Source organism: Amblyomma mixtum, chromosome 4 (genome assembly GCF_055824585.1).
Source record: "Amblyomma mixtum isolate Tamu chromosome 4, ASM5582458v1, whole genome shotgun sequence".
NCBI lineage: Eukaryota > Metazoa > Arthropoda > Arachnida > Ixodida > Ixodidae > Amblyomma > Amblyomma mixtum.
The window spans coordinates 6,814,104-6,835,120 of NC_143015.1; the positions used below are offsets into that span (position 1 = coordinate 6,814,104).

At 47.6% G+C, this 21,017-nt stretch overlaps 1 protein-coding gene across 4 annotated transcripts in view; it reads right to left on the reverse strand.

Annotated features, from left to right (window-relative positions):
• Hel89B (histone acetyltransferase 1) overlaps positions 1 to 21,017 on the reverse strand; it is a 118,814-nt gene that overhangs the window by 61,826 nt on the left and 35,971 nt on the right. For 3 of the 4 annotated variants that reach the window (XM_089586123.1, XM_089586122.1, XM_089586119.1), the window contains exons 4-8: positions 20,337 to 20,501; positions 12,138 to 12,382; positions 5,961 to 6,218; positions 2,514 to 2,678; positions 950 to 1,240 (exon numbers count right to left, since the gene is read on the reverse strand). In XM_089586123.1, coding sequence (XP_089442249.1) covers positions 950 to 1,240; positions 2,514 to 2,678; positions 5,961 to 6,218; positions 12,138 to 12,382; positions 20,337 to 20,501 — 1,124 coding nt within the window. The remainder of the gene's footprint in view (positions 1 to 949; positions 1,241 to 2,513; positions 2,679 to 5,960; positions 6,219 to 12,137; positions 12,383 to 20,336; positions 20,502 to 21,017) is intronic. The other variant, XM_089586121.1, reaches the window with a different exon arrangement.

Below are 21,017 nucleotides of genomic sequence, written 5' to 3' on the forward strand. Positions count from 1 at the left end.
AAGTGCTGCTGCGACTGAAACAGCGACACTCCCTTGATTGCTGACATGAATGCCAAGTGCACAGTTGAAAATTAAACAAGAAAAATCCTTCCAAAAAAGCACGCAGGGTAGCCGAATGCTACTGAGTAGAGCCACAGAGCAAACAAAATTGAAACCACGCTCTAGCATCCCCAATATCTTCTTTTTATCACCTTTATTTATGATGCTATGCTTTGGTTTTGATTGTAAGTCTGCGACTGAAGCTATTTGTTCACGGAAATCTAAAAAAAACTAAACAAAATAAACGCAAAAGCGAAGGCACCATGCGACTGGCTGAAAGGAACTCTATGCATTGGTTGACTCATCCTACTCTCAGAGCTGAGGTCGAAAAAAAGGTGGTAGCTGGGACTTTTAACGTGAGTTAATAGGGAAATTGTCCTCACAAGACAATAATTTGGAGTTTCTAAGAATGCTTGGACTATGCAGACAGCGTTTCCGCGACAAAAAGGCGAGCTCAGAATCCTCTTTAGTCCACCGTTAATACACCAGCCAGTTCAATCGATGTACATTTTGCCACACATCAATGTGCTGGCTGGCAGCACCAAAACGCATATGTTCATCACTACACGGGTGTCGTATATCCGATACCACACTCGGGGATACCACTCATGCTAATCCCACAAATTCGCCCTAATCCTCCTTAATTCGCATTAATCCACAACTAATCCCATTAATACAGTTTAAACCCACGATCTCCAACCAATCCACCTCAACTACATTTTCTGGGGTGGCCTACTTCCAAAATCTGAAGGGCCCTCTGGAATGTTTGGGGTGGGCCAACTCCCAAGTGCCACTGCATTTCCTTCCAGTATCATGCACCAGCATCCAGTATCAGTAACCAAGCAGCCCGACAATCGTCCCTTTTGCATTTTCTTCTTCTGCAATAGCGTTCCCTTCCCTTTCCACCCACCTTGCGGACGGCCAGCAGGTACTTGATGCCCAGCAGTCCCCCGTGCCGGGCCTCCCACTCGGGGCGCCGCAGCAGCTGCAGCAGCACCCGCAGCACCCCCCACACCCCCTGGTGGCCCCCCTCACTGCCCCCCACCATCAGGTGCAGGATGTGGCCCAGGGTCTGGGCGCACGTCTCCCGCACGGGGGCCACCACCTGGTCGGACAGGAAGTCCCCAAACTTGTCCAGGGCCAGGACGCACAGCAGCCGCAGGGACAGGTCCTCCAGGAAGAGCTGGTTGGACGCCTCCAGCTGGGGAATGCGAGAGACCACCACCACCATCATCATCAGCCTGACTACACGCCCACTGCAGGGCAAAGGTCTCCTCTCCCATGTCTAAATTGGTAAATTGGCTTTTGAGGAAAGGAAATGGCACAGTATCTGTCTCACATATATCGGTGGGCACCTGAACCGCATCGTTAGGGGAAGGAGGAAGGTGGGAGTGAAAGAGATAGAGAGAAGTTGCACTGACATCGCGCAGCACACGGGCACCTCTTGCGTTTCGCCTCCATCAAAACGCGGCCGCCGCGGTCGGATTCCAACCCGGGTACTCCGGCTCGGTAGACAAGCGCCTTACCACTGAGCCACCACGGTGGGTCCTCTCCCATGTCCCTCCAATTAACCCTGTACATGGCCACGGTTAATTTGTTCCACCTCTAACAACAACATATCTTAACATACCTTCCAGGTTCACAGAGAAGGTATTCAGGAGATCCGACAGGGGTGTGTGGTGGGGGGGGATCACAGTGGATTACACTGCACCAGTCTCAACAGACTGCAAGCCCCGTGATGGGCTCAAGTACCGTCGCAAACAGAGGCACAACAAGAAAACCGCACTGCTAGATGCATCTAGTGGCGAGCGCATGGTTTTGCTTTCCCCACTGTGCGGATCAGGCTGTCTACTGACTGTTGCAACACTAAATACTCACTGTAAAATACTTCTTATGCATGCTGAAATCTGACAGAGATGGCATGCAAGAGTCTTTCTGTTTCAATACTACACTTGGATGATGTGCTTGCCTGATTCGATCAGAGTTAATAATAAATCCTCATCGTCTGCAGCATCAGAGACCCAAAACAAGCTGGTTTCACATAGGTGACACAAGCGGTGCCATGAGGCACCTGCCCGAGGCATGATTGCTTTACCATCAAACCTGTGATAGACGTGGGGGATCCCTCATTTGAAGGTGTTTTCTCGACTGCTTAACAATGCCAAGAGTAAAGGCAGTCGAAAAACCATCTTCAAATAAACTGCTTCATCCCCTCCCCCACTGTCCCAGCCACCTCTGCATCACATATCAGCCCGAATAAGCGAGCAGTTCAACAGAGAGAAGCATTTTACGTGCACATTCAGCGTTGCAGCCGCCAGTATGAGGAAAGATCAAGTTATCTGATGTGACAAGTGCAAGGGGGCGTTGCTTGGAAACACCACAACGTTTGGCCGTGCACTCAGATGAAGAATTAATGCTGAGATGAACAGGATAACGCTCGGCCGTGCGCTCAGGTGAACAATTGATGGAATCACCTGTGCGGTGGGTGTGTTGACTGACCGGCCACCCCCCCGACCGTGCAGCCGGACCACCTCACGGAGAGCCGTGGCCGCACCGTGCCGCACTTCCCAGGCAGCGCTGAACAGGTCCTGGCAGAGGGCCTCCACGAACGCCTCCAGGGGCCACTCGCCCGAACACTGCTGAAGGGGGGGGGGAAGAGACCACCAACCACCTCAGCCAATGCCTGCAATGAGCCCCATCTGGTGGCACATTAGTACTGCAAGCAAAAGCACTGCAAGCGAAAGCACTGCAAGCGAAAGCACTGCAAGCGAAAGCACTGCAAGCAAAAGCACTGCAAGCGAAAGCACTGCAAGCGAAAGCACTGCAAGCAAAAGCACTGCAAGCAAAAGCACTGCAAGCAAAAGCACATCAACTGCAAGCAAAGTTTGGTTTAGGTTTGGTTTGGTTTACTGGGGTTTAACGTCCCAAACCAACTCAGACTATGAGGGACGCCGTAGTGAAGGGCTCCGGAAATTTCGACCACCTGGGGTTCTTTAACGTGCACTGACATCGCACAGCACACGGGCCTCTGGAATTTCGCCTTCATCGAAATTCGGCCGCCGCGGCCAGGATCAAACCCGAATCTTTTGGGTCAGCAGCCGAGTGCCGTAACCACTAAGCCACCGAGGCGGGGCACAAGCAAGCAAAAGTTCTGCACGCGCAAGCACTGCAAGCAAAAGCACTGCAAGCGAAAGCACTGCAAGCGAAAGCTGTCAAAGCGGTGCCTGTCCTATGGTATTCTTTCTGTAGTAAGGTGGAAGGTTGGGCGAGCTGAATCTTATTCATGATGTAGGTAGCACCGAAAACGAAGACCTGGCATACCTGGACCACACGTGGAACTAATTTCCATCCCCTCCCTCCTTTTTTTGTGTGCATGTTTTTCGGTTTTCACTCTTTGTGATTGCGACTACGAAGTTTCCTGCTTTTGGACCATTTATTATGTTACTCAGCACTCTTCAGATGTATCGTGCCCTACCTGATGTTACCCCGTATGTTTCTTCTGATTTACTTTCACGAGATGGGTATACATCATGTGTTTTTCAGTTAAAGTTTTAGTTGCGAAAGCGCTCGTGTTGAGTCTTTCTCTCACCTTGGTCCTCGTCTTTGATGCCACCTACATCATGGATTCTTTCTGTGTCCTCGCAACTTTTGCGCCCGCTTGTTCATCATCAAAAGCACCCCTCTGTGAGCAGGTACTAATTCTGCTGGGGCTAACGATGCAGTTCCACTGCATTGAACAACAGCACTGAACTGCATCCAAGAGCATCGGACTACACTGAGTCGCATCGGAATGCGAGCATTATTTGCTTTATGCCCCAGATTTCGAGCATCCAATGTTATTCACCTGCAAGACAAAACGCTGCACTTCCACACGAATTATCTAACCTCCACATTTGCTGAAACAGCTAAAGTAATCAGACTACGTCAAGCTTAACTGCTTTATTGAATCTCAGCCTTTTTTTTTGACCAATTATTTCCTTATTTCACTGCAACATCTTGCTGCAGAACCCCCCTAGGTTCTCAGGGTGTTCTCAGCTGCATATGCCATCAGTTAAAATCCCTGCCCCAAGCTAGCCTGCAACTTGACTAGCACATGCAACCTATAGGCAACTTCGTGAAAAATCGCAAAAGAAACATGTTACAATGTTTTTTTCGGTAAAATGCTTGTCGCATTTATAAATTTTAGCAGTCAAGCTCTTGTTTACATGTAAAACAGCATCTCCAAAAGTTTGGTTAAGTATCCACCTTAATACACCCCCTGCTCCATATTTATCCTTTTTCTGTGGTAGGCATACATCCAAAATTCTGGGGGGTCCTTTGGAATTTTTGTCGTTTTGGCAGGTGGCCACTGTGGGCAGGTTACTCACAAACCAGAGGTCAGGTTACCAAACATTCAGCAAAGCGGAAAGTTGGGCAAGTTGGATAACGTTCATGATGTAAAAAATAGCGCACAGGGAACACACGGGACGGAAAGTAAACGACGCAGACAAGCGCTAACTCGCAACTGAGGTTTATTGCTGACGCGCGCAATATAAGGTAGTCACTTTAAAAACAAAACAAAAACAACCACAAACAGTCCCTCCTGGAAAGACCAAGTCAGAGGAAAAAATTGAAATTGAAGCATCAGGCGCCACTCATCGCTGTGGAAGATCAGTTAAAAAACCGTTATCAAAAAAGGAATTCAATGCAATGCTGAGGCTAAAAAATCGATTTCACAGTCTTCCACAATCGATCTTCCACAGCGATGAGTGGCGCCTGATGCTTCAATTTCAATTTTTTCCTCTGACTTGGTCTTTCCAGGAGGGACTGTTTGTGGTTGTTTTTGTTTTATGTTTTTAAAGTGACTACCTTATATTGCGCGCGTCAGCAATAAACCTCAGTTGCGAGTTAGCGCTTGTCTGCGTCGTTTACTTTCCGTCCCGTGTGTTCCCTGTGCGCTATTTTTTACATCATGAACGTCAGGTTACCACCCTGCCAAGGTGAGCAAGTTGTGATGTGTGCCACAATGTCGCGTGACCTCTCTCTACCAATCAGGGAATTCCGCAACAGAGTAGCCAAAAATTCTTTGAGAGATGACGACCTAAATGTTCCCAAGCAACACAGATAATTGGCCCAATATATAGAGAAAAGTATACAACAGCAGTATCCTACCAGTACTCACCTATGGGGCAGAAATGTGGAGGCTGACAAAGAGGGTTCAGCTTAAGTTAAGGACATCACAGCGAGCTATGGAAAGAAAAATGGTTAGGTTTGGTTTATTGGGGGTTCAACATCCCAAAGCGACTCAGACTATGAGGGACGCCGTAGTAGAGAGCTCCGGAAATTTTGACCACCTGGGGTTCTTCAGCGTGCACTGACATCGCACAGCACACTGGCCTCTAGAATTTCACCTCCATCGAAATTCGACTGCCGCGAAAGAAAAATGATAGGTGTAACGTTAAGAGATCGGAAGAGGGCGGAGTGGGTGAGGGAACAAACGCGGGTTAATGACATTCTAGTCGAAATCAAGAGGAAGAAATGGCTTTGGGCAGGGCATGCAATGCGGAGGCAGGATAACCGCTGGTCCTTAAGGGTGACAGAGTGGATCCCAAGAGAAGGCAAGCGTAGCAGGGGGCAGCAGAAAGTTAGATGGGCGGATAAGATTAGGAAGTTTGCGGGGATAGACGGTGGCCGCAGCTGGCAAAGAAGGACAGGGTTAGTTGGAGAGAGACATGGGAGAGGCCTTTGCCCTGCAGTGGGCGTAGTCAGGCTGAGGATGATTAGAAATTGATGGTTTTGTTCTGGGTCCTTGACAGAGCCGGCCTTTGCCAATACATTCCAAATATTGGGCCGATTAGCTGTGCTGCTGGGGTTATTGCATCAATGAACCAACAAGTGACGAATTAACGGGGCCTCGAAATGCCCCCAATCTGCTGCCTTGCCTCTTCCCAGAGGTTCTCTGTGGCTCCATCGACGCAGTCGAGCGGCGGCTCTTCCTTGAGGGGTCCCCCTCCGCACGGCCTCTTGGAGGGGCCCTGTCCGTCCCTGGCGAGACTGGCCCTCCGCTTGGGGCCACGGAAGATGCCCGGCGAGGGCGCCGTGGCACTGCAGGCCGTCGCGGCTGCTGTGGTGACGGGCATCGCGTGGGGCAGTGACGACGCGAGCGTGCTCGGTGGAATGCAAGTGCCCACCTGGCAACCCTGTGCAGGAAAAGAAGGCAGACCAGGTGCAAGAGCCACCGGTTGCTTAGTAAACCATACAGACAACACAGAAGCAAAGAAAGAGACACCATCAGGCAGGTGCTCATTCACAGCTGAAAAATGTAGAAAAAAAGAACTGCTGCACCGATGTCGCTAACTGCCCCAGTCATACGGTGCTCATATACAGCTGAAAATGTAAAAAAAAAAAACTGCTGCATTGATGTCTGTATCCCCCCCAGTCATACAACAGCCTCACTGCTAGAGCAGCAATGCACAATGCTCACATACAGGCAGGAACATACAATATCAGTTAGAAAACTGAATGGACCAAAAAACAGCTTTTGTTCTGTTGGAGGACAGTATTTACACTGCGGTCAGCATGTGTAACACCTACAGACAGGCCCTGCCGCGGTGGCTCAGTGGTTACGGCGCTCGGATGCTGGCCCGAAAGACGCGGGTTCGACCCCGGCCGCAGCGGCTGAATTTCAATGAAGGCGAAATTCTAGAGGCCCATGTACTGTGTGATGTCAGCGTACGTTAAAGAACCCCAGGTGGTCGAAATTTCCGGAGCCCTTCACTACGGCGTCCCTCATAGCCTCAGTCGCTTCGGGACGTTAAACCCCAATAAACCAAACTAAACCAAACCTACAGACAGGAAAAAACTGCAGCTGGTAGGCCAGGTTTCAAGAAACAAAATTTTTCATCTTTCATCCACTTATGTGGTCCATTTACTTTTCCTGCCGACAGTACGTGCCCATGACAGATATTTCAGCCTCCCTGAAGGCCAAAAGTTTAATTTTGCATATTACTCTTGGTTGTTGTGGAAGGCAAGTTCTTGGATTTAAAATATTGAGCACGCAAACCAACTGCGGTGATTACACAATGCCGTTTTAGCCCCTTATCATCCTCAATCCAGCTACCAACGGGACTACACAAGACATTACACGGCCCATGAAAAAAAGCCTTCTACCATACTGATAACGCGTCAGCAGAGGCTTTCGCTGATGCTGACTGCATGTTCCCTCTGTTGCTGGTTGTCGCTGCTCTGGACAAAGCACTCTCCCTGCCCTGCACGGCCCAAATTGCATGCAGTATGAGATACGGTCAACGACCAATTTTTCCAAACTCTCTAGGGACTGCTAAGACACCCGGAAAATCAGATTTCACTGAGAAAATCACGAACTTATTGCCAATATATCAGAGGAAGGGGTCAGTAGTTCTGTGCACATTCTCAAGGTCCTCATGACTAAAACTCACAGCGCGCTGTGTACACAGACGACGAACCCCAACCACTTTTACAAGCTCAGCGTACAATGGCTGCACTGCATCCAGCATGCCAACAATGAATGTACGGTTTTGGCCGATGACTGGAAGCGACAGCGAACCTGCTGGTGCATGAACTGCGCTACTCCAACATTGAATAGGTTGGGGCAACCGAAAAGGAAATAAAAATAATAGGCCCCTGCCTGCACCGTTTACACACAACAGGCTTAACCCAATTGAAAAATAAAAGAGGAGGCCCGTAGGTATAGAGGCTAGAAGGTTTGACTAGTGTCGTGAACGCGCCAGCGGAGAGGAAATGATTTGCAATGACGGCTCACAGATGGCGCTGCCGCTAGCAGGTGTGTTGCGCGCGCGCTCGGCAGCAATGCCGGGAAACGCGTTTGGCTGCGCGCATCTCGCTGTAACGGCTGCGATATTCGTCCGGCGAAAGCATAAAATATAATACGAGTGTCGATATATGTTCTGCGGTGCATGCGGCGTCGGTCAGCAGCGGTATTCTCAGCAAACCACTTTCGAAGCTACTGCTTCAGGTGGACACAGAGTGTTGAAGCCGCGAGCAGTTATATTTTTGGTTTTTTATGCTTTGGTTGACCCATTTTCGCGGAAAAAGGAACAAAGAAAAGCTGTGCAAGAAGACAGCAACGAAGGGAAAGGAACGAGCACAACACGGCATGCGCAAAAGCAAGAAAGGCTCGTCATCCAAGAGATTGAGCTTGTCTCGTATAACGACCGAGCGAAATTCCGGCCTCACGTGTGGAAGGCACCACTCGCAGATGGTCGTTACAGCCCTAAATGCGATAATGTAATCGCATAAATAAGGGAACAGAACACATTAACGCAATATTTGTTTACAGGAACATTTCACTGATGCAGTTTCACCGGAACCGCCTCAGTTTGAGCAGCTTTTGCTTCTTGCAATTGGACGCCTTATCTTTGCTCATTACCTTAGTAAAAAAATGCCACCTCGTCAATACATATATAACTTAATCACATCCCTTGTAAGAGTGCGGGAGTGCTCGCTGCAGCCAGTTCATGCCCTTGTAGAAAATGTAAAAAAGACATCATGCTACCAGCATGCAGCTCGATCGTTTCTGCTGAAAAAGGCACTGAATGCATTTTCTAGTGTAGTTATTAACACTGCAATTCGTTTTGAAGCGTTCAACAAACCTCCATGGTCAGCCTGCCTCGTCAGTGAGGCATTCTCATTTTTATCAGCCTGTAGGGGCAAAATAGCCAAGGCCAAGTACATGCCATACATAGCCAAGTACATGCGCGGGGCATATAGTAATATATTCAGTGATTTCCTGACAATGCAGCCAGCGACATATAAAAAATGAGTCGGCTGTCGCTTTTCTTTTCTACACTGCAGCCATTATGGTCAAACATGCTGTCCTGCTCTTGCAGCACTGCTGAAGCATGTGCGAGATTTACCCATCTCTGCCACCTTCTCTTTCCTGCTGCAGAAGACGACTCACGACCTCAGCTGGGGAATTTCCATTCTTTGGCGACTTTGTTGTAGAAGGCAAGGTTATTTACTGTAAGCAAAAACTGCTCTGGAGAGGGGTGGTCATTGCAGCCGAATGATTGTCTTACAATTCCAAATAAATTCTCCAATTTGTCTTGGCTCAACTTGGCTGTCAGGAGAAATTTGTATTTTATACTGATGACATGTCGCATAATTCACAAGTGACAGTGTGCTTTTCAGCGTCACACGAAGTACGAAGGCAGTCAATGTCTTTGTCAAAAGTAACCAGGCTCCATGGTTTGCTTCTCATTCGTATAACAGAGCCCTCACGGCTTCCCTAAAGATCAAGAAGTTCTTTGAAGGTGAGAACAGGGGTTCTTCTTACCACACAGAGATTTAGAGCTTGAGGGCTGGCATAATATCTTTAATATAGGACTGAGAAGAAAAAAACATGCAGCCTGGTTACTTTTGACAAAGACTGTACATCGCTGTGCTGAGCGGCGTGCCGTTCCCATTCATTCAAAAAGGCTAGAAATTCTTCTAGAAAGCTCGCACTTGCTGACTCTGGGCGAAGGCCTTTGGAGGGCACCCTTGATGTCATGACAAATATCAAGCGTTCCATGAGCTTCACAAATACGGAAAATTTTGTCTAGCTTATCCTTGTAGAAAAAAAAGTCCTTTCAAAACCTCATCACTGAACTGCTGGAAGGCTAAGTAGACACGAATTTTATCAAAAGCGTGGTCATTGTTGAATCGCTGCGCACAAACATGCCAGGCAATCAGGGGCGAAGTGAGCGAAGCAGAAACGCACGAGAAAGACGCCCTTTCACTCGACGAGCGACACGGGTAGCTGCGGCGGCGGCATCGGTCTTCTCGGCTCGCCTAACTCGCCTGCCGCGAACAGCGCCACCTACGCTAGCATCGAAACAGGTTTCGGCGCGGCGGCTGGCGAGGGCGCCTGCTCACGACACTAGTCAAACCTTCTAGCCTCTATACCGTAGGCAAGTTGTAATTTGACCACCCGTGGGTGGAAAAATAAAATAATAGGGAAAATGCTACATTAGCGACCCACAGCCGAGAGAGCGGGCCCGGGGAGGCTCCCCTGACCTCCCCTGGGAAGTAGCGGAAAGGGAAATGGGACGTGGGAAGGGAATGGCGACAGCGAGTTTTTTGCTCTGATCCTTCAATTATCTCGACTCCATTACTGGCCCGCCTGGCCAGGGCAGGGAGAGCATCGAGATTGCCCAATGGTGCGGCCCCACTCACGGGATGCCCGACCACCCACCATACGCAACGGGCTCCGACCGTCGGAGACAGGAAAACCTAACACGGGGTCAGTAGCTACCTGGGGCTCCTCATCGCACACTAGAAGGCCTTTCCCATCTGCCGGCTACTAGCCGTCGAAGGTTTTTCGCGGTTTTTCGGACACCGGAAGTATGTGTGATAGTCCCGAGCCAGTGGAGGTCCAGAACGTCAACGGCCTCGCGGCCTCAGAACTGGTCGCTCCGGGGGGTCCATCTGTGCTTCCTCCAACCATCCATGCACTTATTTCCTCTCCTAGCTTGCTCTTCTCCTACTGAGGAGAGAGTGTTCAAGGCTGGGCGACCGGGCCACTAACCAAGAACGTGGCTTAGGATGAGATGACCCAGGCCTACTCCACCGGTACTCCACACATCTTCGGTTTTCGCCAGACTCTTACGAGGCAGTACTAAGCCCTCATCCCCCGGCATCCCGCAGGCGGTTAAGCCTGCGGCCGGCCGTAAGGCCGCTTCCCCGAGGCGGCGGTCCTCAGAGCCTGGCCACTATGAACCCCCGCGCGGACCTGGTTTCTCCGTAACCAGAAACCAACGCGTCGGTAGCCAGACTTGCACGCCCCCGCGCGCAGAGGAAGGAAGGTAGCATGTATTTGAAAACCTTTTGGCGTTTTGACATGCCTTCCGGGCCGGATTTCGTGGGTCCAACCTGAGTATAAACCCAGGCCTGCCTCCGCTCAGGCATCGGACCTCACGTGCACGACTGGCCCTCACAGTCGTCTGGGAGTCGCTGCCACTCCCATTGGGGGTTTGCATCCCCAGAGGATGGGTCCCGGCCATCCCATCCCCACTGCTGGCATTGCACCGAAACAAAGCCTAGTAGCCGAAACTACACCGGCCCGTATTCGGTGGCGGGGGGGGCCACGAGCAGGCTGCACAGTCAGATTTCCCCCCCTGCGCTACTCCAACAGTGCGAAGGGCCCGGAATGAGAAGGCAATGATGGCGAAATGATAAGAACTGACAAACAGCTGATGCAAGCACTCTGTTGGAGATGGCCTTCGTAATTAGGCCCAGCGACTAAAGCCAATATCGGCTTCGTAACTGGCGATATGCAATCTTCGGTGGCATGCGCATAATGAGAGGAGTCCTGGCTGCGATCACAATGCCAGTTGTTGACGGTTTTAAGACATAAAAGTGAGCGTTGCGGTGTGTTATGTCGTGGGCACGCTATGCTCAACTTGCCATCCAATGCTCTCGCATTAAATACTGCTACTTGTCAAACGCCAAACAGGAATGAACTAAACCAAGCCCTGCACGCACGCAACGTTTCTAATGGTGCTCAGTCACTCCCATATTATCCTAATGGACAGCAGTCGTGTTACACTGAAGTGCAGCCTTGTCTACTGACCGAAGAGCCCTGACAAACCCGCCAACTGCCAACCACAGCTTGCCAATATCAGCCCAAACAGCACGCGGCCACCACCGACGTTTAGGCCTGGCAGTCCAGTTGCACATGCCTGTTCTTCTACAAGAACAAGGGGCTAGTTGGCTCAATACTTGTAATGCCATGAAAGGTTATGAGCAAAAAAAGACGACACAACAGGACGAGTGCAAACTAACAACTCGCTTATTCAGAAGCTGACACCTCAAATATAAGACGATCAGGTGCATGTGCAGTGGATAACAACCACAGCATGCCTGGAAAACGTGAAAACACCATCATACCCTACAAGATCTTCTTGTAGAGTATGACGGTGTTATCACGTTTTCTAGGCACTTCTGAATAAACCAGTTGTTAGTTTGCGCTCGCCCTGTCGCGTCTTCTCTGTTCGTGACGTCTTTTTCTTTTGCACATAACCTTTCGTGTTCTTCTTCCACTGCCCATCCTCCCGAGCAGCCAACCCAAGTGAGCTCACCAGTGCAGCGTACTCCGGCTTGGCTGCAGGCATGGCACTGTCAGTGGAAGGCACCCACGATCCCCCTCCCCCTCCTCCCCCTGCTGCTGGCCCAGTGCCTCCGCTGCTGCTGCAGTTGTAGGAGAGGTCTTCCGCAGAGAAGAGGTCGGAGGTGTCGAGGCCAATGTGCTCCGCCATCTGCATGCCCAGGCGCCGGTTGAGCAGCCTCCGCTGCTGCAGGAGCCGCTCTTTCGACTGCGAACCCCCTGTCGAGAGAAAGGGAGAAGAGGAGAGGCCGTCACTCGAAACCCATGGGGACCTGGCTGGCAGGTAACAACAAACTCCGGGCACGAGTAATGTCTGACGCTGGGCTAGCTGGTCACTGACTGTCATTTCGTGCTGTGCACAGCTAACCAGCGACAGTTCAGCATATCTACATTTTTCAGAAAAAGTTTCTTCGTCATGTTTACAATGTCCACTGGGACTCGCCAAGCAAAGACCTCTTTCTACAAAGTGGTGTGCTAAAAATACACAACTTGTATAAATATCGCTTGAGTGTCCGGTTTAAACTCGAAACACGTAGAAATGTAAACCACATACGTAAACTTGCCGAACTACATACCCGAGATGCAAGCTACACAACAAGGTATGCGGAGACATGGATAGTCCCGACCCCACGGTTAAACTCGGGTAGAGAACGCCTGCAGTTCACTCTTCCGTCCCTGCTAAACGCGTATGTATATAATAATTTTGACCTTTTCAGTTCGTCAAACAGGTCTTTGCGTGCTTTGTATGCTAGCATGTAGGATTTTTGTTTTGTGCTTTTTTTTTCCTTTTTTCCTTTGCTGCCATTACCTGTGTGTACCCAATGTGAATATTGTGTCAATATTGTATAATGTTCTTTCGTTTTCTCTTCTACCTGCTCATGATTGTATACCTGTTATCACGCTGTGCAACTCAGTTGCCTTTTGTCTTAAAAGCCTTGCTGTCAAGCTGCTGCCAAGCGAAAGGGGGCTGGGGCTTAGTCAAGCTGTCTCTCACAGCTTTTTCTGCGCCTCCGCTGTCTGTATCTTTACAAGGCAGAAATAAAGAATTTGAATTTGAATTTGACGAGAACAAGGAAAAGACAACTGCATGGACTACACATGAAGGTATCAAAAACAAGAGGTGGCAGGTGACATTCTCTCTTCGCATGTTGCCGTCTTTGCCCCGGGAGCATGCCATTAAGAAGGGAAGAGGGTCTTGGAAATAAATTTCTACTAATGAAGTCACAGCTATAAAATCCTCAGGGAACATGCATTTTCACGTGCCGATTCCAAATATCTAATTTAATTTTATGTACAAGTCCTTGTGCACTTATGCAACATGCTAGGTAACTTTTTGCCAAGAGACTGAAAGAAATTCTGCTGCAGGGAACTGATCAGAATGCATGCCATGGGTTTCCCTTGACATCAAGCTATGCAATAAGGGTTAAATTATCATCCTGCCTGTTATAGGATGTGAGTTATAGGATTTTGAAATCATCAGTTTCTTCCCGTTTGTAAAGTGGTGAATGCAAAACCCTGTGACTCAACTTCTACGATAGGCAGGGCAATAATTTTGCCCTTATTGCGTACTTTGATGTCAAGACAACCCAATGGCGGGCATCCTAGCGAGTTTCCTGCAGCAAAATTTATTGAAGGCTCTGGGCAAAAAGTTACATAGCATATTATATAAGTGCACAAGTGTTTTACATAAAAATTAAATTACATATTTCGAATCAACATGCAAAAATACATGTTTCTTGAAAATTCAATTATTATCACTTCATTAATAAAAATCTTTCTTCTAAGGCACTGTTTTCTAAAAATCACCCCAGACTTCAGGGTCTCTGGGTGCCTGCTTGTGGCCCATCTTAAACAAGGTGTGTCAAACGCACCGTCATGCTCCGTCACGCACGGGCATCAGCACCAGTCAACCAGTGCGACATGGGCTCGAGACGCATTTACACAAGCGGATGGCATCATGGGCATGCTTTTCTGTCATGACAGTAATGGGCTCAGTAGCGACCAATGGCAGGGGACAAAATGGAATGGAAAGAAAGGGATCATTGCAGAATACGGCCCCACAAGCTGTTCTCAACAAATGCAGGAAGAAGCGGGGGAAAAGTATGCACTGTGAATAACCACCAAAGAACAGAGAGAAAAGTGCTCCCTCACAAAGCTCTCTTATTTATTTATTTATTTATTTATTTATTCATTCATTTATTATTTATTTATTTATTTATATTTATACAAAATACCTACAGCACCCCCACTGGGGCATTTTGTAGGGGTGGGGGGACATCATAAAAGCAACAGATGAAATACAGCAATTGAGGCAAATGATGCAATATACTGTGAAAACCCATGGACTACGGGAGGAAAGGCAAAAATGAAAAGAACGTTGCAGAAAAAAAAAAACGCCCGCGACAGACGCAGAGAAAATGGCATTCAAAATACAGCACTGCTTTAGCAACACGCCGCAAATGTGCAGGCAGCTCCAATGTGAAAAGGAACGGCCATTTTGCAGACAAGCACAAATTCTGTTGTTACTTCTGCACCAAAGCTGAAACTGCCTTGTGGGTATCGTACACTCAGAAGAAAACCACATTGAAAACTGGAAGAAGTGCGCTCTTCATTCACACTTATGCATTAGTTATTGGATGAATGCGCAAAGTGAGCTTCAGTTGAGTTTGAGCTGTCGTATGCTGCAGGTGGGATTAGCCTTGCTTATTCTGCCGGCAATTGCTCCACTGTAGCGTCACTTGTATGTGAATAATGTCCGAAGACCGGTCAGATCTGCCCCGCTATGCACACAGTCACTTATAATAGTACATATTCCACTCCATAATAGTACACATTCCACACATTCACACACAGCACAACGTAATCCACTCCAGAAGTCACCATCTATACACACATTAAATCACAGTAGACCATAGACCGTCCCTGCTGCCACTATTTAGAGTAAAGATCAGTGTCCTGCAGGAAAGTTAAAAGAAGGCGGGACGCCATCGAACACATGTGAACTCCTCACACGCCCTTGGTAGGAAGACAGCGCAAAAACGACAACCACAGGGGAGGAGGACAAGGCACAAAAGAACGCTACTACCAACTGATTTATTTTCAAGACTTTTGCTTGAAGCTTTCCATATCGACAAGGAGGCAGACCACTGCATTAGCGATCAATCTATAAGCATGTACTCAGCAGAGCGTGGTTTTTTGGAGGAATCTTTATAACAATCTTTGCAACAGATTTTACTTCCTTGCCTGGTCGTATGTCATGCGCGGGTCTTTCTTTTTCATTTTTCTTTTTTTTTCCTTTTTGGAATCTCTGGCAATAGCTACGTTTACAGCTGAAGAGGTGATTACACCTTTCTTACCTGTTAGTCTAAGATAGCTGGCGCTGCAGAGTGTGACATGTGATGTGACTGGCTGGCTATACAAGTGTGACTTGATGACAAAATAAATCGGTTGGAACCGGCGATACCGAAATGGCGTTGCCGCTCACGCATTTACTGCTTTTCACGCAGGTATTCATCGCTGGTTATTGGGGGCGTGGAACCGGCGATACCGAAATGGCGTTGCCGCTCACGCATTTACTGCTTTTCACGCAGGTATTCATCGCTGGTTATTCAAGTCACTGCTTTCATGCCGAGGAATTGTCTGCTGTGCATGATTCGTCTACGCTGGATACTGGTTCCTTCACCAAGCTTTCACCTGTGCTAACCACGGTCGACTTCAACGATTGTGTGTGCCTCGCAGCCGATTTTGGACATTGTGCGGTGCCAGTCAACCCACCATGGTTTTACAGCCCGTGCCACTACACTCTACAAAAGGCGGGAATCGTCACTTCATCGTTGGGGCGTGGAACCGGCGATACCGAAATGGCGTTGCTGCTCACGCATTTACTGCTTTTCACGCAGGTATTCATCGCTGGTTATTCAAGTCACTGCTTTCATGCCGAGGAATTGTCTGCTGTGCATGATTCGTCTACGCTGGATACTGGTTCCTTCACCAAGCTTTCACCTGTGCTAACCACGGTCGACTTCAACGATTGTGTGTGCCTCGCAGCCGATTTTGGACATTGTGCGGTGCCAGTCAACCCACCATGGTTTTACAGCCCGTGCCACTACACTCTACAAAAGGCGGGAATCGTCACTTCATCGTTGGGGCGTGGAACCGGCGATACCGAAATGGCGTTGCCGCTCACGCATTTACTGCTTTTCACGCAGGTTAGTGACACATATTTCAATATATGTTTAGTGTATGCTTTGCCGGTTCCGCCCCCTGTATTGTATGCATGTGTTTCTTCTCATTCTGTAGCACACAGACCCATGTTACGCAGAAGGTGTCGTTTTTCTTTATTTCGAAGAGCTGCGTTTTACCTTTTGCTTCTGGTTTTGTGCGGCGACATAGAAGTTAACCCAGGACCTAGCGATGCAATCCTGCAGCAGCTTTTGCAAGGCCAGACAGAAATTAAGGAAAAACTTGCAACTATCGAGAGTTATCAGGATGAAAACAAAACAGCTATGTCGGATCTGAATGCCCGTATGGCCAATTTAGAAGCAAAGATTGCAGGTCTTGAGGAAATGAGGGCCGCTGTCGAGGACTGTAGGGCGAGTAGTGAAAGACAGCGTTCCGAGTGGCAGACTCTGATGAAGAAAGTGGACGATCTTGAAAATCGATCTCGACGGTGCAATCTGCTCTTTTATGGAATTAAGGACGAGGATGAACGCGAGTCACAACCAATTTCTGAAAAACTTGTCCTAGATTTGTGTAGATCTACTCTGGGAATAGACCCCAGAATCGAAAGAGCCCATCGCCTCGGACGGTTCCGTTCAGAAGGAACTCGCCCAATAATTGTTAATTTTAGTTCATTCAAAGAGAAAGAGGCTGTTCTGTCAAATGCGAAGAAATTGAAAGGAAGTTCTACTAGCATTTCAGAGGACTTCTCTGAACCAGTACGAAACAAGAGGAAAATGCTATGGGACTACGCCAAACCTCGCAAGGGACCCAATGGCAAAGCACATCTGAAATACGATGTCCTTTACTTGAATAATGTCAAGTACATTTACGACGAATCTCAGGGGCAGGTAGTTCGAGCCTCTTGACAAGTTAAGCCGGATCACTCTGTTTTGTCGATTCTAGTACTAAACTGCAGAAGTATTAAGAATAAAGTGGACAAGCTACATGGTCTAATTGACATGGCGAGACCTTCCGTTGTGATCGGATGTGAATCATGGCTGGATGGGGATGTTAGCGATAGCGAAGTTTTTCCGAGTAACTATATCAGCTATCGAAAAGATCGAGACAGGCACGGAGGAGGCGTATTTATACTGGTGGACGTCTTAGTTAGTTCTCGTAAGATGGAAATTGATGTTGGGACATGTGAGGCAGTATGGGCTCAAATTAGACTTTTAAATGGTAAATTACTATCAGTTTGCTCGTTTTACAGGCCACCTGGAAATCAGCTTGAACCCATCAGCGACCTAACTGATATGATTGAAACTGTTAAAACTGACTGTTTAGTTGTTGGAGGTGACTTTAACATTCCTGAATTAGACTGGAGCTCAGGATGTCTTCCGTCTAGAGCCAATTCCGCAGTAGGCAAAGAATTGTTAAATCTGTGCAATTCATTCAGTTTATCCCAATTAGTGCTGCAGCCAACCCGTGGCAACAATGTTTTGGATTTATTATTCACTAACCAACCATCGGCAGCTTGTTCTACCCTTGTAGTGCCCGGTATCAGTGATCACAGTTGTGTTTTAGCGGAAATGAACTTTCAGTATGTTAAACTTGAAGACTGTGGCAATCGGCGCATTTACAGTTACCGAAAGGCAAATTTCCCCGAGATAGCCTGGGCACTTGAATCCTATGTCGATGTGTACGAAACATTGTCTGATTCACTCAGCGTTGATGAGCTGTGGCGCACACTGACAGCCAAACTTTTTGATTTGCGTGAGCAGCATGTGCCGTCATGGGTGATGACGAAACGTCGCAGCAAAAGCAAGCCATGGTTCACAAAAGCGCTGCGCAGAGTCGTTGAAAAGAGGCAACAACTATATGCGCGCTTCAAAAGAAATCCGTCGGAAGATAACATGGATCAGTTAAAAAAGATTACAAAGGATATGAATGCTTCGGTCAAAGAGGCTAAATTTACCTACTTTCAGTCTTTCGACATGCGTATCCAGGATCGCCCTAAAGAATTTTGGCAGTACATAAAAAAAAACAGAAAGGATGAATTGTCTATCCCGCCACTCGATCACAACGGAAGTATCGTTCATGATAATCTGGAGAAAGCCAAGTGCTTTAACACGTTTTTCAGCTCAGTTTTTTCTGCTGAGGACAGCAATAGCCCTGCCGATTTTCGCCTTGCCTTGAACTGTACGGAACCCATGGAGAACATTGAATTTGATCAGCGAGGAATTGTGTCGCTCTTAGAACGCTTAAAAGATAACAGTGCCACCGGTCCGGACGGCTTACCCACGATCCTGCTCTCTTCTTGCGCTTTTGCGTTGTCAAGGTACCTTCAAATTCTTTTCACAAAGTCATTACAGGAAGGCTCCTTGCCTGATGAATGGAGGCTTGCTAATGTTGTACCTATACATAAATCGGGACCTAGGAATGTTGTTTCAAATTATCGACCAGTGTCCTTGACCAGTGTATTATGCAAAGTTTTAGAGCATGTGTTTTATACTAGTATTATGAATCATCTTAGTATACATTCATTATTAAATACTAATCAACATGGCTTTCGCAGTGGTTACTCGTGTGTCACCCAGCTTACCGAATTTGTACATGACCTGTCAAGTGCTTTAGATAAGGGATATTCTGTTGACTGTATTTTTCTAGATTTTAAGAAGGCCTTTGACGTTGTATCACATTCCTTATTAATACAAAAATTATACTGGTACAACATAAATGAGAACGTTATTAGGTGGATAAAGGAATATTTGAGCGTTAGGCGTCAATGTGTTGTTGTCAACGGGAAACAATCGCATGAGGTGGCTGTAACATCAGGGGTGCCTCAGGGATCCGTCTTGGGCCCATTACTGTTCATAATTTACATGAATGACATCTTTTCAGGTATTTCTTCATACATGCGTCTTTTTGCGGACGATTGTGTATTGTATAGAATTATTAACGATCAAAGTGACTGCGATGCATTACAACAGGATTTGTGTAAAGTGGCCCAGTGGTGTGAGAACTGGAGAATGCATATTAACTTACAAAAATCTGTACATATGTGTTTCACTAAAAAGAAGGTTCCCCATATTTTCACTTATAACATAAATAATAGCAGACTGCTTTCAGTGTTGGAATTTAAATATCTTGGTGTATATTTAACAAGTTCAATGTCTTGGCATCGTCACGTGCATTTCGTTACTGCCAAAGCCTGTCGTGTTTTAGGTTTCCTGCGACGTAACGCTAAACTTTTCCCTTTAAAGACTAAAGAACTGCTGTATAATACAAACGTTAGAAGCATACTTGAGTATGCTTGCACAGTCTGGGATCCGAAAACCTTGCTTGACGTTCAAAAGCTAGAAAGAGTTCAGAATTTGGCCGTTCGTTTTGTTTTCAATAACTATGGGCGATATTTTAGTGTAACGAGCGCGAAAAAATCTTTGGGTTGGGACTCACTTCAAAAACGTAGGAAAGTACTGCGTTTAAAATTATTTCATAATATATTTCATTCTAGAACTGGAATAGACAGAACCAAATATATAGCCAACCCTGATTACGTGTCTTTACGTAGAGATCATTCACTTAAAGTTAAAGAATACAGGTGCCGGACTGACCTTTTTAAAATGTCTTTTTTCCCCAAAACGGTTTCGGAATGGAACAAGCTGCCTGAGGAAGTAGTGTCCATATTATCAAATGATTCATTTTCTTCCATGCTGTGACATTTTTTTGTGTATAATAATTCCGTGTTCTTTCTATCTCATTGTTATCTTTTTTTTGTAACCACCTGCACGCGGTGGCATTTGTGTACTTTTTCTTCTACCCCCCCACTGTAATGCCAGCCAATGGCGCTGTGGGTATGATGATAAATAAATAAAATAAATAAATAAATAAATAAGTAGCCAGTTCTTTTGTGCCTTGTCCTCCTCCCCTGTGGCTGTCGTTTCTTTGCGCTGTCTTCCCACCAAGTATGAGTAACCCACTAGCCCAGCACCGTGTTCTACTGAACACCCACCGAGGAGGTCGTCGTCGAGGTCGAACTCGGAGCCGTCCGAGGCGAGGAGCAGGCCCCCATGCTTGAGCACCTGGTCAATGTCGAAGTGCTCGAAGCGCATCCAGTGGGACGAGGAGGACTTGGCACCACTCGCACCTCCGGGGGCCACCGCACACTCGCCATCCACTGCACGCACAATGCACAACTTATAGGCAGTCTGGCCTCGCAAAACGTTCATCATCATCATCATCATTTTATTCCAACACCAACATTACAGATGCTGAGGACCGTGAACAAAAAGCCTCCAACTGGGCTTGACGGGGTTCACGCACCCTAATACATGGCACTGGCAACAAAACTAGGACACAAACACAACCCATCTGACGTGGGAGGATGTGGCACAAAATCTAGAGATACGAAAACTGTGTTGGCTAAGAGAGAACCATCTCGGGCTGGGGAGGGTCTCCAGCGGCACAACTAAACGGCCCAATGTCGGAAATATATTGCCACAGGTCGGTCCTATATAGGATCAGTGTAAAGCCAATCGCTGCCAATATTGGGCCAATCATATGTGCTGCTTGGGCGTACGTGCCACAAGAGCTATGTCACCCAAGAAGAGTTTCCCCAAAGCCCTCAAAGATTACCTCAGCTAAAGTGTTGCAAGCTGTCACTGTATAATATTGAAAAGACCAAAATGAATGG